General features: G+C 38.9%; 1 protein-coding gene across 2 annotated transcripts in view; it reads right to left on the reverse strand.

Annotated features, from left to right (window-relative positions):
• NAA16 (N-alpha-acetyltransferase 16, NatA auxiliary subunit) overlaps positions 1 to 19,018 on the reverse strand; it is a 74,432-nt gene that overhangs the window by 42,414 nt on the left and 13,000 nt on the right. Inside the window, exons 6-9 of one of the 2 annotated variants that reach the window (XM_024569309.4) lie at positions 14,774 to 14,927; positions 8,021 to 8,140; positions 6,951 to 6,977; positions 5,023 to 5,118 (exon numbers count right to left, since the gene is read on the reverse strand). In XM_024569309.4, coding sequence (XP_024425077.2) covers positions 5,023 to 5,118; positions 6,951 to 6,977; positions 8,021 to 8,140; positions 14,774 to 14,927 — 397 coding nt within the window. The remainder of the gene's footprint in view (positions 1 to 5,022; positions 5,119 to 6,950; positions 6,978 to 8,020; positions 8,141 to 14,773; positions 14,928 to 19,018) is intronic. The other variant, XM_024569310.4, reaches the window with a different exon arrangement.

Genomic DNA, 19,018 nt, shown 5'->3' on the forward strand with positions numbered 1-19,018 from the left:
ATGTTATCTTTGCTGAGTAGAGCAATCTCGGCTATAAAACCCTGCTGTTCATGACTTTGAATATTTCTTGACAATCCCTTCTAGCCTGAAAGTTTCTTTTCAAAAATCAGCTGACAGTCTTATGGGACCTCCCTTATGGGTAACTAACTGCTTTTCTCTGTTTTTAAGATTCTCTTTATCTTTAACCTTTGAAATTTTAATTATGATGTGTCTTAGAGAGGGCCTCTCTGGATCCATCTTGTTTAATATTCTGTGCTTCCTAAAATTTCAAGTCTATTTCCTTCACCAGATTAGGAAATTTTCTTTCATTATTTTTTCAAATAGATTTCTAATTTCTTTCTCTTTCTGAAGCAGGGTGCAGCCAAGAGGGGGGCCCCAAGAAGGGATTTGTAATGGGGTCCAGGACTCGGGGTGTCCAGGAAACATTAGAAAAATGTATATAGGATGTCCTCACCCCTACAGGCCTGAGCCAGGGGGGATGGGACACATGGAACAGGGCCATTCAGAGCTGTTTTGGGTAGCAACAGCTTTGTAGCTAACCCCTGGCAGTCATTTAACATATCTATAACCTTTAACTGGTTTCATGGATATGTTAAATAGCTGTGGCCCTGCTTTGAGCCAGGGAGATGGGAGTGGCTTCCACCCAAGATGGGACTGGGAAGCAACTCCCCCTGGTTACAGGGCCTGCGTGAGAACTTGGAGATGACTGGCTCCAAGCCATGGGGCCACACCTGCCCAGACTTACTATGGCAGCCCAGTAAAGCTGGAAGAATACGGGGATGCTGGCAGGTGTAGCTGACTGTAGGAGGAGTCGGAAATAGGCTGCAAAGGAAGATGGGAACTGGGATTTAAACCTAGGCCCGGCAGCCATAGGTAAAGAGAGACCATGCGGCTCTGAAGTAAAGAAGAGACCATGCGGCTCTGAAGTAAAGAAGAGACCACGCGGCTCCATAGTAGTAGAGGAGGGCCACAAGGTTTTGGGGGAGAAGGAGGAGACCACGCGGCTCCAAAGTAAATGGGGAAAAGGACCACGCGGTTCTGAAGGAGAGTAAAGAGGACCACGAGGTTTTGGAGTGCTTCTTCTTGCCATGCGGCTTAGGCAGCAGGAGAGACTTTGCAGCCATAGAGAAAGGGGAGAGAGGACTCTTGCTGGTGGGCCATGAGAAGGTGCCACATGGCTTTGGATTAACTGGAGATTGCAGCAGCCACACAGCGGATGGTGCCGGGAGCCTGAATCACGGACTTCTACTTCTTTTCCTGAGACACGGTACCCCGGACTGGGCACAGGGAGAGGGAAGGACTGTGCATCTGTGGGTATTCTAGAGGACTTTAGTATCTTATTGAAGACATTAGGTCATTATTCTAAGTTTGTGTAACTTTTAAATAAACAATTCCTTTCCTTTTCACCAGTCTCTGGCATTGAGAGACGTCTTTCCTCTGGCGGCGGGCATTGCGAACCTAGCAGGTGGGCGTGGGGGAAGGAACGTCCAGAGACAGAAAGGGGGAATCCTTTCTGTAATAATTTATCGTGAACCACCCCCGCCTTCTGCTCTGTAACATTTCTATTCTCCTTCTGGAACCCCTACGATGCAAATGTTGGATATCTTGAACTTGTCCCACAGGCTGTTTATACTGTCCTCATTTTTTGGATCCATTTTTCTTCTTCTTGTTCTGATTGGTTGATATTTGTTCCTTATGTTCCAAATCATTGACATTATTCTCGGCTTTACCCCCCTACTGTTGTTTTCCTGTAAATTGTTCTTTATTTCAATAGTGTATCTTTTGTTTCTGACTGGATCTTTTTTATGCTGTTGAGGTCCTCTCCAAGTTCCTTGAGAATCCTTATGACCAGTGTTTTGAACTCCATATCTGATAGATTGCTTATCTCCATTTCATTTAGCTCTTTTTCTGGAGTTTTGACCTATTCTTTCATTTGGACGTTTCTTTGTCTCATTTGGGAAGCATCCCTGTGTTTGTTCGTATGTATTAGGTAACGCTGCTTTGACTCCATGACTTTGTAGTGTGGCCTAATGTAGTAGGTGTCCTGTAGAGTCCAGTGGCACAGGCTACCCCTATCACCGAAGCTGGGTACTAGAGGTGTGCCCTTCATGTGAGCTGAGTACACCCTCCTCTTCTAGTGAGCCTTGGTTGCTGTTGGCAGGTCAATGGGAAGGATTTACCCAGACCAGTCAGACCACTGACCATCAACTTTCACCCTCCTTGCAGGGTCAGCTATGCAGGAGCAGGGTGGTAGTGTTATGACAGTGTCTTTAGCTGTCCAATGGGTGAGCAGACTTGGGGTTTCCCAGCTGGTGGAAGCCAAGGTCAGCCTAACCTGTATTTTGCCTGGAACCACACTGCCTGGGCTATAAATCAATCTCAGATGGCTGCTACCTGTGCTGGGTTTGGTGGTTCCCAGCCGAAGCCAAACTGTGGATCTAGATTGGCTGCTTGTAGTGCTAGGCCTGGGGCCACTTAGCAAGAGGTACAAGGGCTGGGGGCTTACTGAGGCTGGATGTGGCTTGTTTTAAGAGGATTTAGGAAGTTGTGAAGCATGAGCCAAGACCAGCCATTCATACCAAAAAGTCACAGTTAACAGTTTGGGTGGGCCCACAACTTGGGTGGGACTGAGTCTCAGGGAATCTCCATGGCCAAGCAAAATGTGTTAGCCAGGTTGGTGGAGTCTCAGATACGACACCTGTATGCCAGCTCTGTGGATCTGTGTGGAGAGGGTTCAGAAAAGGGACCATGGCCTCTGCCCACATTTCTGTCTGGGATAAAGCTGTCCCCCTGCTCCCATCTTGATGCCAGACACGTCAGTTCCTCCCTGTATGCCACTGGGGCCTTTCAAGCTGCTACCTCAGTGCTGGAGCTCAGAGGAAGAGAGTCTAAGTAAGTCCACGTGTGACCTCTTTAATGGGAACTGCTTGGGACTCTAGAAGTTTCTTCCACCAACTCAGTCCCCACTGGTTTCTGCAGCCAGAAGTTATAAGGACTTATCCTCCTGACACGGGAACCCTGTGCTGGGGGGCCTGGTATGGCTGTGGGGGGCTGGGACTCCTTGCTCCCTGGATATCTCTCTGAATTTTTATCCACCACACATGGATGTGAGACCAGTGTATTCCATGTCTCCTCCCCTCTTACCAGTGTGGATGGATGTGTTTTCTTTAATTCCATAGTTGTCAGACTTCCACTCAACTTGATTTCTGTTGATTCTGAGGGATGGTGTTTTTTAACATTTTCATTGTAATTTTGATGTGGTTGTGTGAGGTGGCAAGCCATGTTTACTTATGCCACCATCTTGACCGGAGGTCCTGGAAAATTTTCTTCAACTAGACAGTGACCATGGTGGCACAACTTCATGAATATACTAAATCACTGAGTCATACACTTTCACAAGTGCATTTTATTTTATGGGAATTATATTTCAATTGTTATAATTTTTTTTAAAAAGGAGATACAGAAATGACAGCACAAGCATCTTCCATAAATCACTTTTATTAGGAAAATGCTCCTTTCTGCACAGTGCATCTGATCTTGGAAGTTCACAATGCATACAGGGTGGGGCAAAATATAGGTTTACAAATGGAAAATAATACAATAGTTAATAAAATAACAAGAATAAAGGCTGTGTTTCCTGTACTCACAAATGTAAACCTACTTTTGCCCCAACTTGTATATTAAAGTTTCTAAGAAGTCCTTAAGAAACCTGATTTTGTATTTATTCCAGTTTCCCAAATGCACTTAACTAAAGAACATCTCAATATACCAATACCTTCCCCACCAGGCCTATTAATATCCATCTGGACCTAATGTTCCCTGGAAAACATTAGTAATATCTGCTTAGTATTTCAGAAATACAAAACAAAAAAAAAAAGGATCAGAAGACTATTACTTATCATTTGTGGAACTGAAATGTACCAGTGGAAATGTTTTTAATAAATCTGTATTTACTGTCTAAACCAATACATTTCTAAGAAGTAGTTCATATATTTTGTAAGCCAGTTAATAACTAAAGTGCTTTCAATTTCCATGAATCTTTTGATAAAAAGAAATTACAGCCCAATTATTTAAACAAATACAACTACTATAAAGGAGAAATCATTAGAAAATACACTCTTTCCTTACCCCATGCCTAGAATAGAGATTTTTAAAAGTTTTATTAGCTTTCTAGGATCTGCTTGTATCAAAAGATATGTCAGAAGCCCTAATAATTCAGTATCATAACACTTCCAACTAAAAATAAAAATGATCTTTAAAAGGTAAAATTTGGTATGAAATCATCAACAAAGATATCAACTATCTGAAGAGCTTTCTCCTATACAGCCCAAAAGTGAATGAGTTCAGCTACATGCAACAACTTATATCAAGGTCATTAACATACTATATTGTTCAATAAAAGCAAGTCACAGAATACAAACCATAGTACTCCAATTTACAAAAAGTTCAAAAGCAAGGGGTTTTTTAGTTTTTGTTTTTAGGAATATAATATATATGGAACTCTACAAAACAATGTCATGATAAAAAGCAAATTTCAGAAAAATGGTTAACTCTGGGGAGAGAAGACCTTCAATAGGAATGGTGGTGATATTCTTACATTGAACACCGTGGGCACAAAGAGCTCACAACTCTTTGAATTTATACTATAAAAAGATCTACAACTTCACATTTTCTACCACTGAAATCATACCACATGTGAAATTTGTCATCAACTTGAGCAAATTTAATTCACCTTCTAAATACTGCATTTAATTTTTAAAGTCCCATAAGAAAAAACTTCATATAATTTGATAACATTTTATATAATTTTAATTTTACATAATTTTAAACATAAAACCAGCATAGCTATACACTGAACTCATTAACATATGCAATAATATATTCATAAATGACCATTCCCATCCCCAAGAATATTACAGATGTAAAGTAAACTCTATACAAAAACAAGTTTTTAAAATGTAAATGGTGTTGAGTAATTTTGACAAATAATTATTAGTATTACAAAAGATATCCTAATATTACCTGGGACAAGATTCAAAGGTAATCTTCTAGGTGAAATTGCTCTGGGGTGCTGCTTACTAATTTCTTCATAAATCTGAAGTCTTTCTTCTAAAGTGCCTGTTATCAGTAAATATGTGTGAGATTCAAAGCATCAAAACCTTTGTCTATGAAAGAACACTAATACACTTCAAAAATTATGTTACAGAAATTGCATTAACAATATTAAAGCTGCTCTTGATTTTTATAAGAATAACATTAAAAATTCTGTGGTGGTAAATATACCACATTTTTTGGAATACAAGACGCACCCCCCCCACTTGGGGGGGGAAATTGGGGTGCGTCTTATAGTCCAAATGTAGCTTACCTGGTTTGCAGGGGGCCGGGGGGGAAATGTTATGTTATTTATGTTATTAAATATTTTAGATTTTTTGCTTCAAAATTTTTTATTTTCCTCCATTAAAACCTAGGTGCATCTTATAGTCCGAAAAATACAGTAATCAGTAAATTACCATTTTAACCCAATCTGGAGAAATTCAAAATTTATTTTATTACCAACAGATTCGATATCCAATTCAATTCATATACACAAGATGCAATGATTCAAGATACCTCACACTGCATTTGTCTTATATTCCTTACCCCAGAACCCATGAAAAAGAAAATGTTTCTTTTTAAGAGCAATTTTCAACTGGTGTGCTGCAAGAAGCACACTGGTGTGCTGTGAGAATTTTTAAAACATGCAATACCTGACTATGTAGTCAGGAGCACTGATCTCTTTTCCCTTAGATGGGCAAATTAAAAAATGACAACAGCTGTCCAGTGTGAATGAATCAAAATTTATACCTCCTTTTTTTCTGTCAGATTGGCAAAAAATATATGTTTTGGTGTGCAGCAGAATTTCAGTCATTAGTTTATGTGTGTCATAAAATGAAAAAAATTGAACATCACTGCTTTATAACATACCTTACATAAACCCTCTAGCCCAATGAAGCCTACACACATCCCCACAGAAGTCTGTAACACCCATTGATTAGGCTTAGAGAAGCAACACTTTTAAGATCTTGAATGCAAATGTTTCATATGTAGGATGATAAATTAAATATCTAAGGTAGCCTTGACACTTAAAATCTTCAATGAAATTCTATTATAAAGAATCCCATTACTACAGATCATGTTTAAAGTAGCAATCATTCCTCCCAAATACAATGATATAGAGTATACTTCTAACAGAAAGTTGTATCTTCCCTCCCAAGACCAACCTAATTTTATAGAACTAAATAAAGGCTCTACATACAAACTATATAATACTCTGCAAAAACAATTTCCAGATTATAATCTTGATCTGGTTTGCTATTCTAAAACAATATCCTGCATAATTTACAACGAGAGACTACATACATTATTTTATATAAGCAATAAGCCAACTTACAGCGGAATTTTCAGAAAAAGCAGAAGACTTGTTTTTAAACTATAAGGTTTAAGGAGGATTTTAATTCAGACCACAGAAATACAATTATTTTAAGAATAACCCTTGGTATTAGCAATCAAAGTATCTCCATAATAAATGTAGTGTTCAGTATCATGATTATAAACACTGCACTTGTCTGATTTTAAGACTCTTTCCTTCCCCCAATAATATGTTTTGGAGCTCCAATGTGGTTGGGTTTTTAGAAGTTGGATATGTGAAAAATAATTTTCACATTCTGTTAAACAATTGGAGACTTCATGAAATATTAAGGACCCTTCCACTAAAATCACACAAAGGTTTTTTTAAAAAAGCAATCCTCATAGTCACGCCTGTTAAAAAATGACAAGCTGTAAGTATAACATCATTTTCTTCACTACATCAGATATAACGAGTCTTACAAATATAGTTAAATTAACACTAAGCAAAACCAAACCATTCCAATGCCCTATTTCAAGTCACAAGTTGGAGCTCCAGAACTTACCATGGGGGAGAAAAGGTCCTAAGGAACCTAAAAAGATAAAGTAATGTAATTAGTTTTGCAAACAACACATTTTAGATTAAGTATGGATCCTGACATAAGGAACATAATACATTCATTTCACTAAAGCATATAAATAATCTGTATTATTAACCACATGTCAGTAATTGGTGCTTTACAGAAAAATCATGGTTTTCTCATATTTCTAACTTTCAAACATTATGACTTTAGTCCTATTTTTTTAAAAAAATAAAAGACTGATGTAACCAAAAATTAAATTTTCATCATTTCCTTAAAAATATTTAAGAAAATTACTTTAAAAATCGTAATATTAAATCCTAAATACAAAGAGAAAACTTGGATTAATTTATAACAGTGATTAGGATACAACATACAAACTTTCTTATGGTTCATACTGCCATAAATGAATATGGGTAGCTACCTATTTAGCACACTTTTTAAATTTAAAAGTTCTGCTGTTTGAACAACCCTGAGCCATATACTTATCCATAAGTAATATGATTTTAGAAATATTAACTCCTAACATCTAATTATGAAAATATTAGGAAAAATTTGGACTACTACATATTTCTGAAAAGGGTCAGGGTCATATAATCTCAAAAGATGTAAAATATTTTCTGCTATACAAGTTAACTTAATTTGACATTAAGAGAGTAATTTTTAGGCCAATGCTATATACCATATACTCTCAGTAAAATTTCTTTGGCCCAGTTCTTATATTAAGAGATTGAGGGTAACAGACCCCTAATTCTTTAAAAATATTAAATAATTATAACATTTCCCAGAAAGAGCATGCTCAGTTTCTTTCCCAACTCTCTAGTCTAAATAGGTAATATCATAATCAGTCAAGGAAACTAAACCTATCTGTACACATTTATCACCCAAGTATAAATATTTTAATTAATTTTCACTTTGGTGTTTAACCAGTAATTTTCCTACACTAAAAACTGAATCCTAGGGCTAAAAATATTTGTCCTCAAATATTATTACAACTTAAATTTTATTATACTTCAAACACTAAAGGTAGGTAGAGGAGAAAAATCATTACATACTAAGTTGTAGAGCTTTTTCCAAGCCTTCATAATAACACCAATTTTCTGCATTCCGATCAATCAAGTTTTTGAATACTTCACTGGCTTCTTTTAATCTTCCCAATTTCAAAAGCATTTCCCCTAAAATTAAATTTAAAGGCACACTCATTTAAGCATTAAATATCTTTCTGATCCCAGAGACTGCACTAAACATTAGGATAATACATGTTTATGAAAGACAGAACTGTATGTGCTTTCCTCTGGGGCATATTGCAGGTTATATAACTAAGCATAGATCAATTTACAGCTTGCCTTCAGAAATATACTTTCATTTACACATTCTGCTATACTAACATTCATTTTTGGCTCCCTCCAACATCCCAAATATACATATAGAATATTAATTTATTAGAAAACTCCCCTGGCTGGTGTGGCTCAATTGAGCACTGGCCTGTGGACCGAAAGGTCACCGGCTGAATTCCCAGTTAAGACACATGCCTGGGTTGCAGGCCAGGTCCCTGGCTGGGGGAGCACGAGAGGCAACCACACACTGATGTGTCTCTCCCTCTCTTTGTCCCTCCCTTCCCCTCCCTCTAAAAATAAATAAATAAAATCTTAAAAAAAAAAAAGAGCTCAGTCACTCAGTGGCTACACATTAACAAGTAAGATTTCGGTCAAGATGGCTGCATAGGCAGACATGGCTCACCTCTTTGCACAACCACATCAAAATTACAACAAAAATACTGAACAACCATAACTCAGAACCATCACAAAATCTAGTTGAATGGAAGTCTGACAACTATGGAATTAAAGAAACCACATCCATCGAGACTTGTATGAGGGGAAGAGATGTGTAACAGGCTGGTCCCTCATCCATGTGCAGTGGGTAAAAATTCAGAAGGTATATCACAGGAGCAAGGAGTCCCAGCCCCACACCAGGCCCCTGAAACCAGGGTTTCAGTGCCAGAAAGATAAGTGCCCACAACTTCTGGTGGCAAAAACCAGTGGGGATTGAGTTGGTAGAAGAAACTGCTGGAGCCCCAAGCAGTTCCTCTTAAAGAAGCCACACATGGACTCACTTACTCAGACTCACTCCCTCTGAGCTCCTGTACTGGGGTAGCAGCTTGGAAAGCACCAGTGACATCTGAGAAACTAAAGTGTCCAGCATCAATGTGGGAGCAGAGTCCTTTGTCCCTTTTCTAAACCCTCCCCCCACAGATCCAGCAAGTTGGTGCCATATCTGAGATTCCATCAACCTAGCCAGCACTTAGCACTGTTTGACCTGCCTTGGAGATCCCCACAGACTCTGCCGCACCCAACTTATAGGCCCACCCAAGTTGTTTGTCCTTATGAATGGCTGGTCTTGGCTAAAGCTTCACAGCTTCCTAAATTCTTGCAATCAAGTAACAGCTAACTTCAATGAGCCCCAGGCCTGGCATTAGCAACAGCCAGCCTAGATTCACAGCTTGGCTTTGGGTGGGAATCTCCAAGCCCAGCAAAATTAGCAGCCATCTCAGATTGCTTTACAGCTCAGGCAGGATGGCCCCAGGCAAAACACAGGTGGGAGCTGACCTTTGCTTGCACCACCCAGGAAACCACAGGGCCAGTGCACCCAGTGGACAGCTATACATCACATCAGAGCACCACCACCCTGCCCCTGTACAGTGGAGGGCGGACACCGGTGGTCAGTGGTCATAGCCGTACCTTGCAGCTGAATGGTCTGGGTAAATCGCTCCCACTGATCTGCCAACGGCAACCAAGGCTCAACTACAAGAGGAGGGTGTACTCAGCCCACACGTAGGGCACACCTCAAGTACTCAGCTTGGGAGATAGGGGAAGCTGTGCCACTGGACCCTACAGGACACCTACTACATTAGACCACCTTACCAAGACATAGAGTCAAAGCAGCTCTACCTAATACATAGAAACAAATACAGGGAGGCTGCCAAAACAAGGAGACAAAGAAACATGGCCCAAATGAAAGAACAGATCAACACTCCAGAAAAAAAGCTAAATGAAGTGGACATAAGCAATCTTATCAGATGCAGAGTTCAAAAAACTTGTTATAAGGGTGCTCAAGGAACTTAGTGAGGACCTCAACAGCATAAAAAAGATGTAGTCAGAAACAAAGGATACACTAATTGAAATAAAGGACAATTTACAGGAAAACAATAGTAGAGTGGATAAAGCCAGAATCAAATCAATGACTTGAAATATAAGAAAAAAAACAGCCATTCAGAACAAGAAGAAAAAGGAATCCATAAAAATGAGGACAGTATAAGCAGCCTGTGGAACAACTTCAAGTGGTCCAACACTCACATCATAACAGTGTCAGAAGAAGAGAAAGAGCAAGAAATTAGAAATCTGTTTGGAAAAATAATGAAAGAAAACTTCCCTAATTTGATGAAGAAAATAGACATGCAAGTCCAGGAAGCAAGAGAGTCCCAAACTAGATGGACACAAACAGGCCCACTCTAAGACACATCATAAATAAAATGGTGAAGGTTAAAGATAAAGAACCTTAGAAGCAGCAAGAGAAAAGCAATTAGTTGCCTACAGAGCAGTTCCCATAACACTGTCAGCTGATTTCTCAAAAGAAACTTTGCAGGCTAGAAGGGACTGGCAAGAAGTATTCAAAGCCATGAAGAACAGAGACCTATAGCCAAAATTGCTCTACCCACCAAAGCTTCGATTTAGAATCGAAGGGCAGATAGTGCTTCCCAGACAAGAAAAAACTAAAGGAGATCATCAGTATCAAACCATTATTATATTAAATGTTAAAGGGACTTATTTAACAAAAAGATCAAAACTATGAACATTATAATGGCAAAAATACATATCTATCAACAACTGAATCTAAAAAACAAATTAAACAACTATGAAGAACAGAGACAGAATCATGGATACAGAGGGGTTGTGGGTAATGAATGAAGAAGTGAGAGGATTAAGAAGTATAAATATGTAGTTACAGAATAGCCGTGGGGATACAAAGTACAGTATAGCAAATGGAATAGCCAAAGAATGTATATGCATGACCCATGGACATGAACAATGGTGGCAGGACTGCCTGACGGACTGGTGAGTGGTGGCTGGAGGGCAGAAAAGGGGGAAAAAATCAAGACAACCATAGTAGCATAACCAATAAAATATAATTTAAAAAAACAAGTAAGAGTAAAGTATAGCAGTTAAAAAGTGAGGGCTCGAGGAGAACCAAGATGGCGGCATAGGTAGACACACTGCGCCTCCTCGCACAAGCAGAACTGACAGAAAATCGAATGGCAAGGAAGTCCGACACCAAGGAAATAGAAAATAAACATTCATCCAGACCAGTAGGAGGGGCGGAGACGGGCAGCTGGGGCGGAGAGGACTCGAGTGGCCGTGGCGGGACTGAGACTGGTGGAGTGTGGGACAAACGGGGCAGGCAGTCTGACCACTGGCAGACCCTGCAGCCCCACATTCGCGCAGATAAACCGAGAGGGCTGGACTCAGAGTGGCGGAGAACGGGGCAGGCAGAGCGGCGGGTAGCACCCTGTGACCCCACACTCGCGCACAGATAAACAGGACAAACGGCAGGGAGCGAAGCAGACTGCGCAACCCAGGGCTCCAGCTCGGGGAAATAAAGCCTCAAACTTCTGACTGTAAATGCCTGTGGGGGTTGGGGCGGCAGCAGGAGAGACTCCCAGCCTCACAGGAGAGGTTGTTGGAGAGACCCACAGGGGCCTAGAGTGTGCACAAGCCCACCCACTCGGGAACCAGCACCAGAGGGGCCCAGTTTGATTGTGGGTAGCGGAGTGAAAGACTGAAATCTGGAGGAGAGTAGAGTGGGCACCATTGCTCCCTCTCGGCCCCTCCCCCACATACAGCATCACAGAGCAGCCACAAGCGTTACCCCGCCCCGGTGACCACCTAAGGCTCCGCCCCTTAAAGTAACAGACTGGCCAAGACAAAAAAAAAAAAAAAAGGACCAAATGACAGAACACTTCAAAGCTCCAGAAAAGATACAACTAAGTGAGGAAGAGATAGCCAACCTATCGGATGCACAGTTCAAAACACTGGTTTTCAAGATGCTCACAGAATTGGTTGAATTTGTTCGAAAACCAGATGAAAAAATGAAGCCTATGCTAAGAGAAACAAAGGAAAATGTACAGGGAACCAATAGTGATGGGAAGGAAACTGGGACTCAAATCAACGGTGTGGACCAGAAGGAAGAAAGAAACATCCAACCAGAAAAGAATGAAGAAACAAGAATTCGGAAAAATGAGGAGAGGCTTAGGAACCTCCAGGACACCTTGAAATGTTCCAACATCCGAACTATAGGGGTGCCAGAAGGAGAAGAGGAAGAACAAAAAATTGAAAAGTTATTTGAACAAATAATGAAAGAGAACTTCCCTAATCTGGCAAAGGAAATAGACTTCCAGGAAGTCCAGGAAGCTCAGACAGTCCCAAAGAAGCTGGACCCAAGGAGGAACACACCAAGGCACATCATCATTACATTACCTAAGATTAAACAGGAGAGAATCTTAGAAGCAGCAATAGAAAAGGACACAGTTACGTACAAAGGTCTTCCCATAAGACTGTCAGCTGATTTCTTCAAAGAGACCTTACAGGCAAGAAGGGACTGGCAAGAAGTATTCTAAGTCATGAAAGGCAAGGACCTACATCCAAGATTACTGTATCCAGCAAAGCTATCATTTAGAATGGAAGGGAAGATAAAGTGCTTCTCAGATAAGGTCAAGTTCAAGAAGTTCATCATCACCAAGCCCTTATTATATGAAATGTTAAAGGGAGTTACCTAAGAAAAAGAACATAAAAAATATGAACAGTAAAAATGAGAGCAAACTCACAGTTAGTAACGACCACACCTAAAACAAAAACAAGAGCAAACTAGGCAAACAACTAGAACAGGAACAGAACCATAGAGATGGAGAACACATGGAGGGTTGTCAATAGGGGAGGGGGAGAGGGGGGGAAAGGTACAGAGAATAAGTAGCATAGATGATAGGTGGAAAATAGACAGGGGGAGGGTAAGAATAGTGTAAGAAATGTAGAAGCCAAAGAACTTATAAGTATGACCCATGGACATGAACTATAGGGAGGGAATGTGGGAGGGAGGGGGTGGGCAGGATGGAGTTGAGTGAGGGGGGTGGGAAATGGGACAACTGTAATAGCATAATCAATAAATATATTTAAAAAAAAAGAAAAAAAATAAAAAAGTAAGGGCTCATGAAAAGACATGAAGAAAACTTAAATGCATATTACTATGTGAAAGAAGTTAATCTCAAAAGGCTACATGTTGCACAATTTCAAATACATGACATTCTGAAAAAGGCACAATGATGCAGACAGTAAAAGGCAGTGGTTGCCAGGGTCGGGGGCAGGGCAAAACAAATAGGCAGAGCACAGAGGATTTTTAGGGCAGTGAAAACTAATACTCAGTGTGATGCTCTAATGGTGGGTGCATGTCATTATACATTTGTCAAAACCGAGGAGGTGTACAACATCAAGAGCTAACAGCAATGTAAACTATAGACTTCAGGTGGTAAAGATGTGTTCAGTGACTGCAATAAATGTACCACTCTGGTGGGAGATGTTGATAGTGGAGGACGTGATGTTAGAGTAGGAACATACAGTATATGAGAAATTTCTGAACCTTCAATTTGATTTTGCTGTAAAATTAAATCTACTCTAAAAAAGTCTATTATAATTTTTTTTTTTTTAAAGTAAGGGCTCTGAAGTCAGAAAGATGGGCAAGTCCTTAATATCTCTGAGCCTCAGTTTCCTCAGCTATTAAATGGAGATAGTAAATAATACCCACATTAGAAGTGCTAAACTTTTAAAGAAAACAATTTAAGCAATTACCATACTCCGAAACACAGGAAGAATAAATGTTAGCTATTATTTTTATTAAGCTTTAGAAGTCCTGCAACTATACTAAATTTAGTTTTAAACTAATTATTTCAGTTGGACATTCTATAGTAAGAGTATTGCTTATGGAATGGGTAATTGAGGAACAAAGCTTTGTTAAGAAGCATAGCCCTTTGAACATATTTAACAAACTATTAGAATCCTGCTTTCATAATTAGCCCATAATGAATCTTGCTTTCTTGATGACCCCAGTCATTTACTAGTCTCATTATATTTTACTACACAGAGATATACGAGTATATACGGATGGATGGACGGACAGACAGAGAGACAAACAGAAAGACTGACTAGCTCTAAAAGCAGTAAAACATTTTGCTTAAGAAAATGAAATCTGGCCCTGGCTGGTGTGGCACAGTAGATTGGAGTGCCAGCCTCGAATCAAGGGGTCACTGGTTCAATTCCTAGTCAGGACACATGCCTGGGTTCTGGGCCAGGTCCCCAGTAGAGGCAACCACACACTGACATTTCTCTCCCTCTCTTTCTCCCTCCCTTCCCCTCTAGAAATAAATAAGTAAAGTCTTTTTTAAAAAAAATAAGAAAGAAAAAAAAAAGATAATGGAGTCTAGAGTCAACATTCCTGGCCTCAAACCAGCACTACCCAGCTTACTTAGCTGGGTGACTATGGACAAGTCACTTAACCTTTCTGTTCCTCAATCCCCCAACTCTAAAGTGAATAAAACAACAACATCATAAGTTTGTTATGAAGATTAAATTAATAGTGGCTTAATAAGAGTTTAAAATGGTGCCTGATACATAGTAAGTCTTATTTAAGTGTCAGGACAGAATAAAGTACATGGTTTTGGTTTTCTTCAACTGAGACCATGAAAAAGAAAAAGCACGTCAACTAACCTTTAATTTCTTCCACCAAAAGTTTATCACATATTTGTTTCTCATATGTTTCTATATGTTCCAAAGATTCCTGAAACAGATCTGCTTCTCGCATCACTTGATTCTGGTATAGTATCAATTCACTGTACTCATAGTCTATTTTGTTGAGAGGAACCTAAAAAAAGAAAGGACCAAATTATCTTATTTATATAATTACATAAAGCAGTTGCAGATCTTTAATTTCATTGCTTTCTCAGGAAAGTAATTCACATGAACTTAAAAAAGCAACCCACAAACAATTACAAATAGAACAGTGATTAACAGCAAAGATTAATACATTCTTTTTGTTTTTAGATTTTATTTATTTAGTTTTAATTTTAGTTTTAAGGAGGGAGAAAGAGAGGGAGAGAAACATCAGTGAGTGGTTGCCTCTCACACCCCCCCAACTGGGGACCTGGCCCACAACCAAGACATGTGCCCTGAATGGGAATTGAACTAGTGACCCGTTGGTTCACAGGTCAGTGCTCAATCCACTAAGCCACACCAGCCAGGGCTAATGCATTTTTTAAAGTGAATGAAGGGGTAGGACTTCAGTACATAGCAAAGCGAATAGGTCCTATACCCCCCAAAACCATAAAAATGATTAAAATCCCACAGAATCTGTATTTAAAAACCTATTAGAACTCACTAAGAATTGGGCAAGGTGATAGAAAACAAACCAATATATAATACAAAACCAATTATGTTTCTATACACTAGCAAAAACAACCCAAATTAAAATAATTTCATTCACAATAGCATTAAAAAGAACAAAATATTTAGCAATAAATTTGAGAAACAAGATCTATATACTGAAGACTACAAAATATGCTGAGAAAAATTATAGACCTAAATAAATGGTGAGATAGTGCATCTATGTTTATGGTAAGAATACTCAATAATATTTTGGTGGCAATTCTCCCCAACTTGTTCTATAAATTCAATGCAATTCCTACCATACTCTCAGCAAGCCCTTTTTTTGAAGAAATTTAAGCTAATCCTAAAATTCATATGGAAATAAAAGAACCCTACATGACCAAAAGAATTTGAAAAAGAACAATGTAAGAGAACATGCATTTCAAATTTCCAAGTTAACCACAGTTACAGTAATCCATACAGTGTGGCACTGGCATTAAGGATATACACATGGAACAGAATACAAGGTCCAAAATTAAGCTTTTATATTCTGGTCAATTGATTTTCTACAAAGGTGTCAAAGCAATTCAATGGGGAAAGGGTAGTCTTCTCAACAAATAATGGTGGGACAATTAAATATCCATATGCAAAAAATGACCTTAGACACACAATTCATACCATATACAAAAATTAATTCACAGTGGATCACACACCTAAACATGAACACTGAAACTATGAAAGAAATCCTAGAAGAGTAGAATAAATTATTTTTGACCCTATGCATAAAAGAAAAAATTAGTAAACTAGACTTCATCAAAATTATAAAAGTTTTCTTCTTCAAAAGACACCACTAACATGAGAACACAAGTTACAGGCTTGGAGAAAATATTTGTAAATAATATATCTGATAAGAAACTTATATTAAGAATATAAGGAACTCTTACAACTCAGTTGTAAGACTAATAATAATCCAATAAAAAATGGGCACAAGATTTGAATAGACATTTCATCAAAGAAGAAATATAAATGGCTAATAATAACATAAAATGGTCAATGTCATTATTTGTTAGGAAAATGCAGAAATATCATTAAAACAGATACTATTAACGCATCCACTAAGATGGCTATCATCAAAAAATTAGACAATAGCCCTAGCTGGTGTGACTCAGTGGATTGAGTGCGGCCTATGAACGGCCTATGAAGGTCACCAGTTCAATTCCCAGTCAGGGCACATGCCTGGGGTACAGGCCAGGTCCCCAGTTGAGGGCATGTAAAAGTCAACCAATTGATGTATTTCTCACACACAGATATTTTTCTCCCACTATTTCTCCCTCCCTTCCCCTCTCTCTAAAAATAAATAAAATCTTAAAAAAAAAAAAAGGAAACTGTAGGCAATATCTATTATCCTAATATCCCTTAACCTCACTAATAATCAAGGAAACACAAAAGAAAAATAGGATATACTTCTTCATATCCAGATTAGAAAAACTAAAAAAGCTAACAAGTGACAGCAAAGATGTTGAGGAAATAATTTTAAAACCTTGCTGGTAGGCATGTAAGTTAGTGACAGCTACTTCAAAGTGATAACAATACCAAGGATGAAAACACACAGCCACAGCCCTCCAATTCCAGTTTTAGGTATATACTGAAGAGAAACTCACAAATATAATAGACAAGAATATTCATTACAGCACTGTTTTTAATAGAGCCAAGCAGAATGGATAAACTATGACATTTATATAATGAAAACCAAGTAGCAATTAAAAATGGATAAACCAGCTAACCCTACATGTATCAATATAGACATATCTCAAGAAAAACTGAATGAAAAACTGTATTATCATTCATAAACATTCTTAAGTATACAAAATAGTAACTTTCATGAATTTATGAACATAATGTAAATGCACTATAATGATTTATACCAATTTCAGAATAGTGACTACCTCTAGGGAGGTATATAGGAGGACCTCAGCTATTTCTGTAAATTTATTCCTTTAAAAAATAATAAAATCTGGAGCAATATGACAAAATGTTTACATCTATTTATCATGCATGGTTTTGTACTTTTCTATTTATCATATACATTAAAATGTACTTATTAATGTTCATATCAAATATAAAGCAACATATTAGAGAAACAATTCCCAGTCACAAAACTACTTTTGTTTTCCTGCAGTCTTTTATCACTTAAATATTGCTGAAATTATAGTATACAAAAATTTTTATATATATTTTGAATTAAGAATTCTGTTTTCCCCCCAACCAGTTTACATTTAATGCCATTCCACACCAGTTCCAAATGTACAGCAACATGGCCAGAAAGCTATGCAGACTAGAGCGTCCCCCCATCTTACCAACCCCCTCTGCCCCAAGCATCCACCTGACCCCACATCCAGTTACCTCGACATTACTAACCTTATTCTCCATGCAGCAATCTACATTTCTGTGGCTATTCTGCAACTACCAATTAGTACTGCTTAATTCCTTTACCTTTTTCACCCAACCCCCAATACCCCTCCCACCTTCTGACAGCTGTCAGTCTGTTCTCTGTTATCTACGAGTCTATTTTGTTTACTTTGTTCATTAGAGTCCAAATATAAGTGAAATCATATAGTATTTGTCTTTGACTGGCTTATTTCACTGAGCATAACACCCTCTAGGTCCTTCCATGCTGTGGCATAACATAAGATTTCCTTATTTTTTACAGCTGAGTAGTATTCCATTGTGGAAATGTACCACTACTTTTTTATCTACACATTTACTGATGGGCACTTGGGTTGCCTCCAAATCTTGGCTATTGTAAATAACACTGCAATGAACATAAGGGTGCACACATTCTTCTGAATTAGTATTTTGGGTTTCTTCAGATACATTCCCAGAAGTGGAACTGCTGGGTCATAAGGCAATTCCATTTTTAATTTTTTGAGGAAACTCCACACTATTTTCCATGGTTGCACCAAGAAATTATATTGTTTTAACTTGTCAAATTTTTTCAAGTTTTTCCATAGGTCTCAAAAGACTTTAATTCACATTTGGGGGTGGGAGTGTATAAGAGAGTCTAGAACTCAGGGTGTCTGGTAAATATAAAAAATAGGATACCCTCATCCCCACAAGTCTGAACTGGGGGATGGGAAACATGGAGCAGGGCCATTGAGTTATCTTTGCATATCAACAGCTGGCCAGCTTCACATAGCTGATATGCAAAAATGGTTATTTTACATATCTATAACAGCTGGCTGGCTTCACAGATATGTTAAGTAGCTGTGGCCAGGCTTTGAGCCAGGGGGATGGGAGTGACTTGGACCCATAAAGTAACTGGGAGGCAGCTTCCCCCCTCCCACCCCCGCCCTGCCCCACCCACCCCTCCCGTTACAGGGCTTGTGTGAGAGCTTGGAGATGGTTAGCTCCATGCCAGGGGGCCATGCCTACCCAGACTGACTTACTGGAAAAATAAAGGAGTGTTGGCAGGTGTAGCCGATTGTGGGAGGAGTCAGAAATGGGGTTGCAGAGGAAGATGCGAACAGGGATTTAAACCCAGGCGTGGTAGCCACGTGGGTGGGAACCATGCGGTCTTGTGAGGGCTGACCA

This window comes from Desmodus rotundus, chromosome 13 (assembly GCF_022682495.2).
Source record: "Desmodus rotundus isolate HL8 chromosome 13, HLdesRot8A.1, whole genome shotgun sequence".
NCBI lineage: Eukaryota > Metazoa > Chordata > Mammalia > Chiroptera > Phyllostomidae > Desmodus > Desmodus rotundus.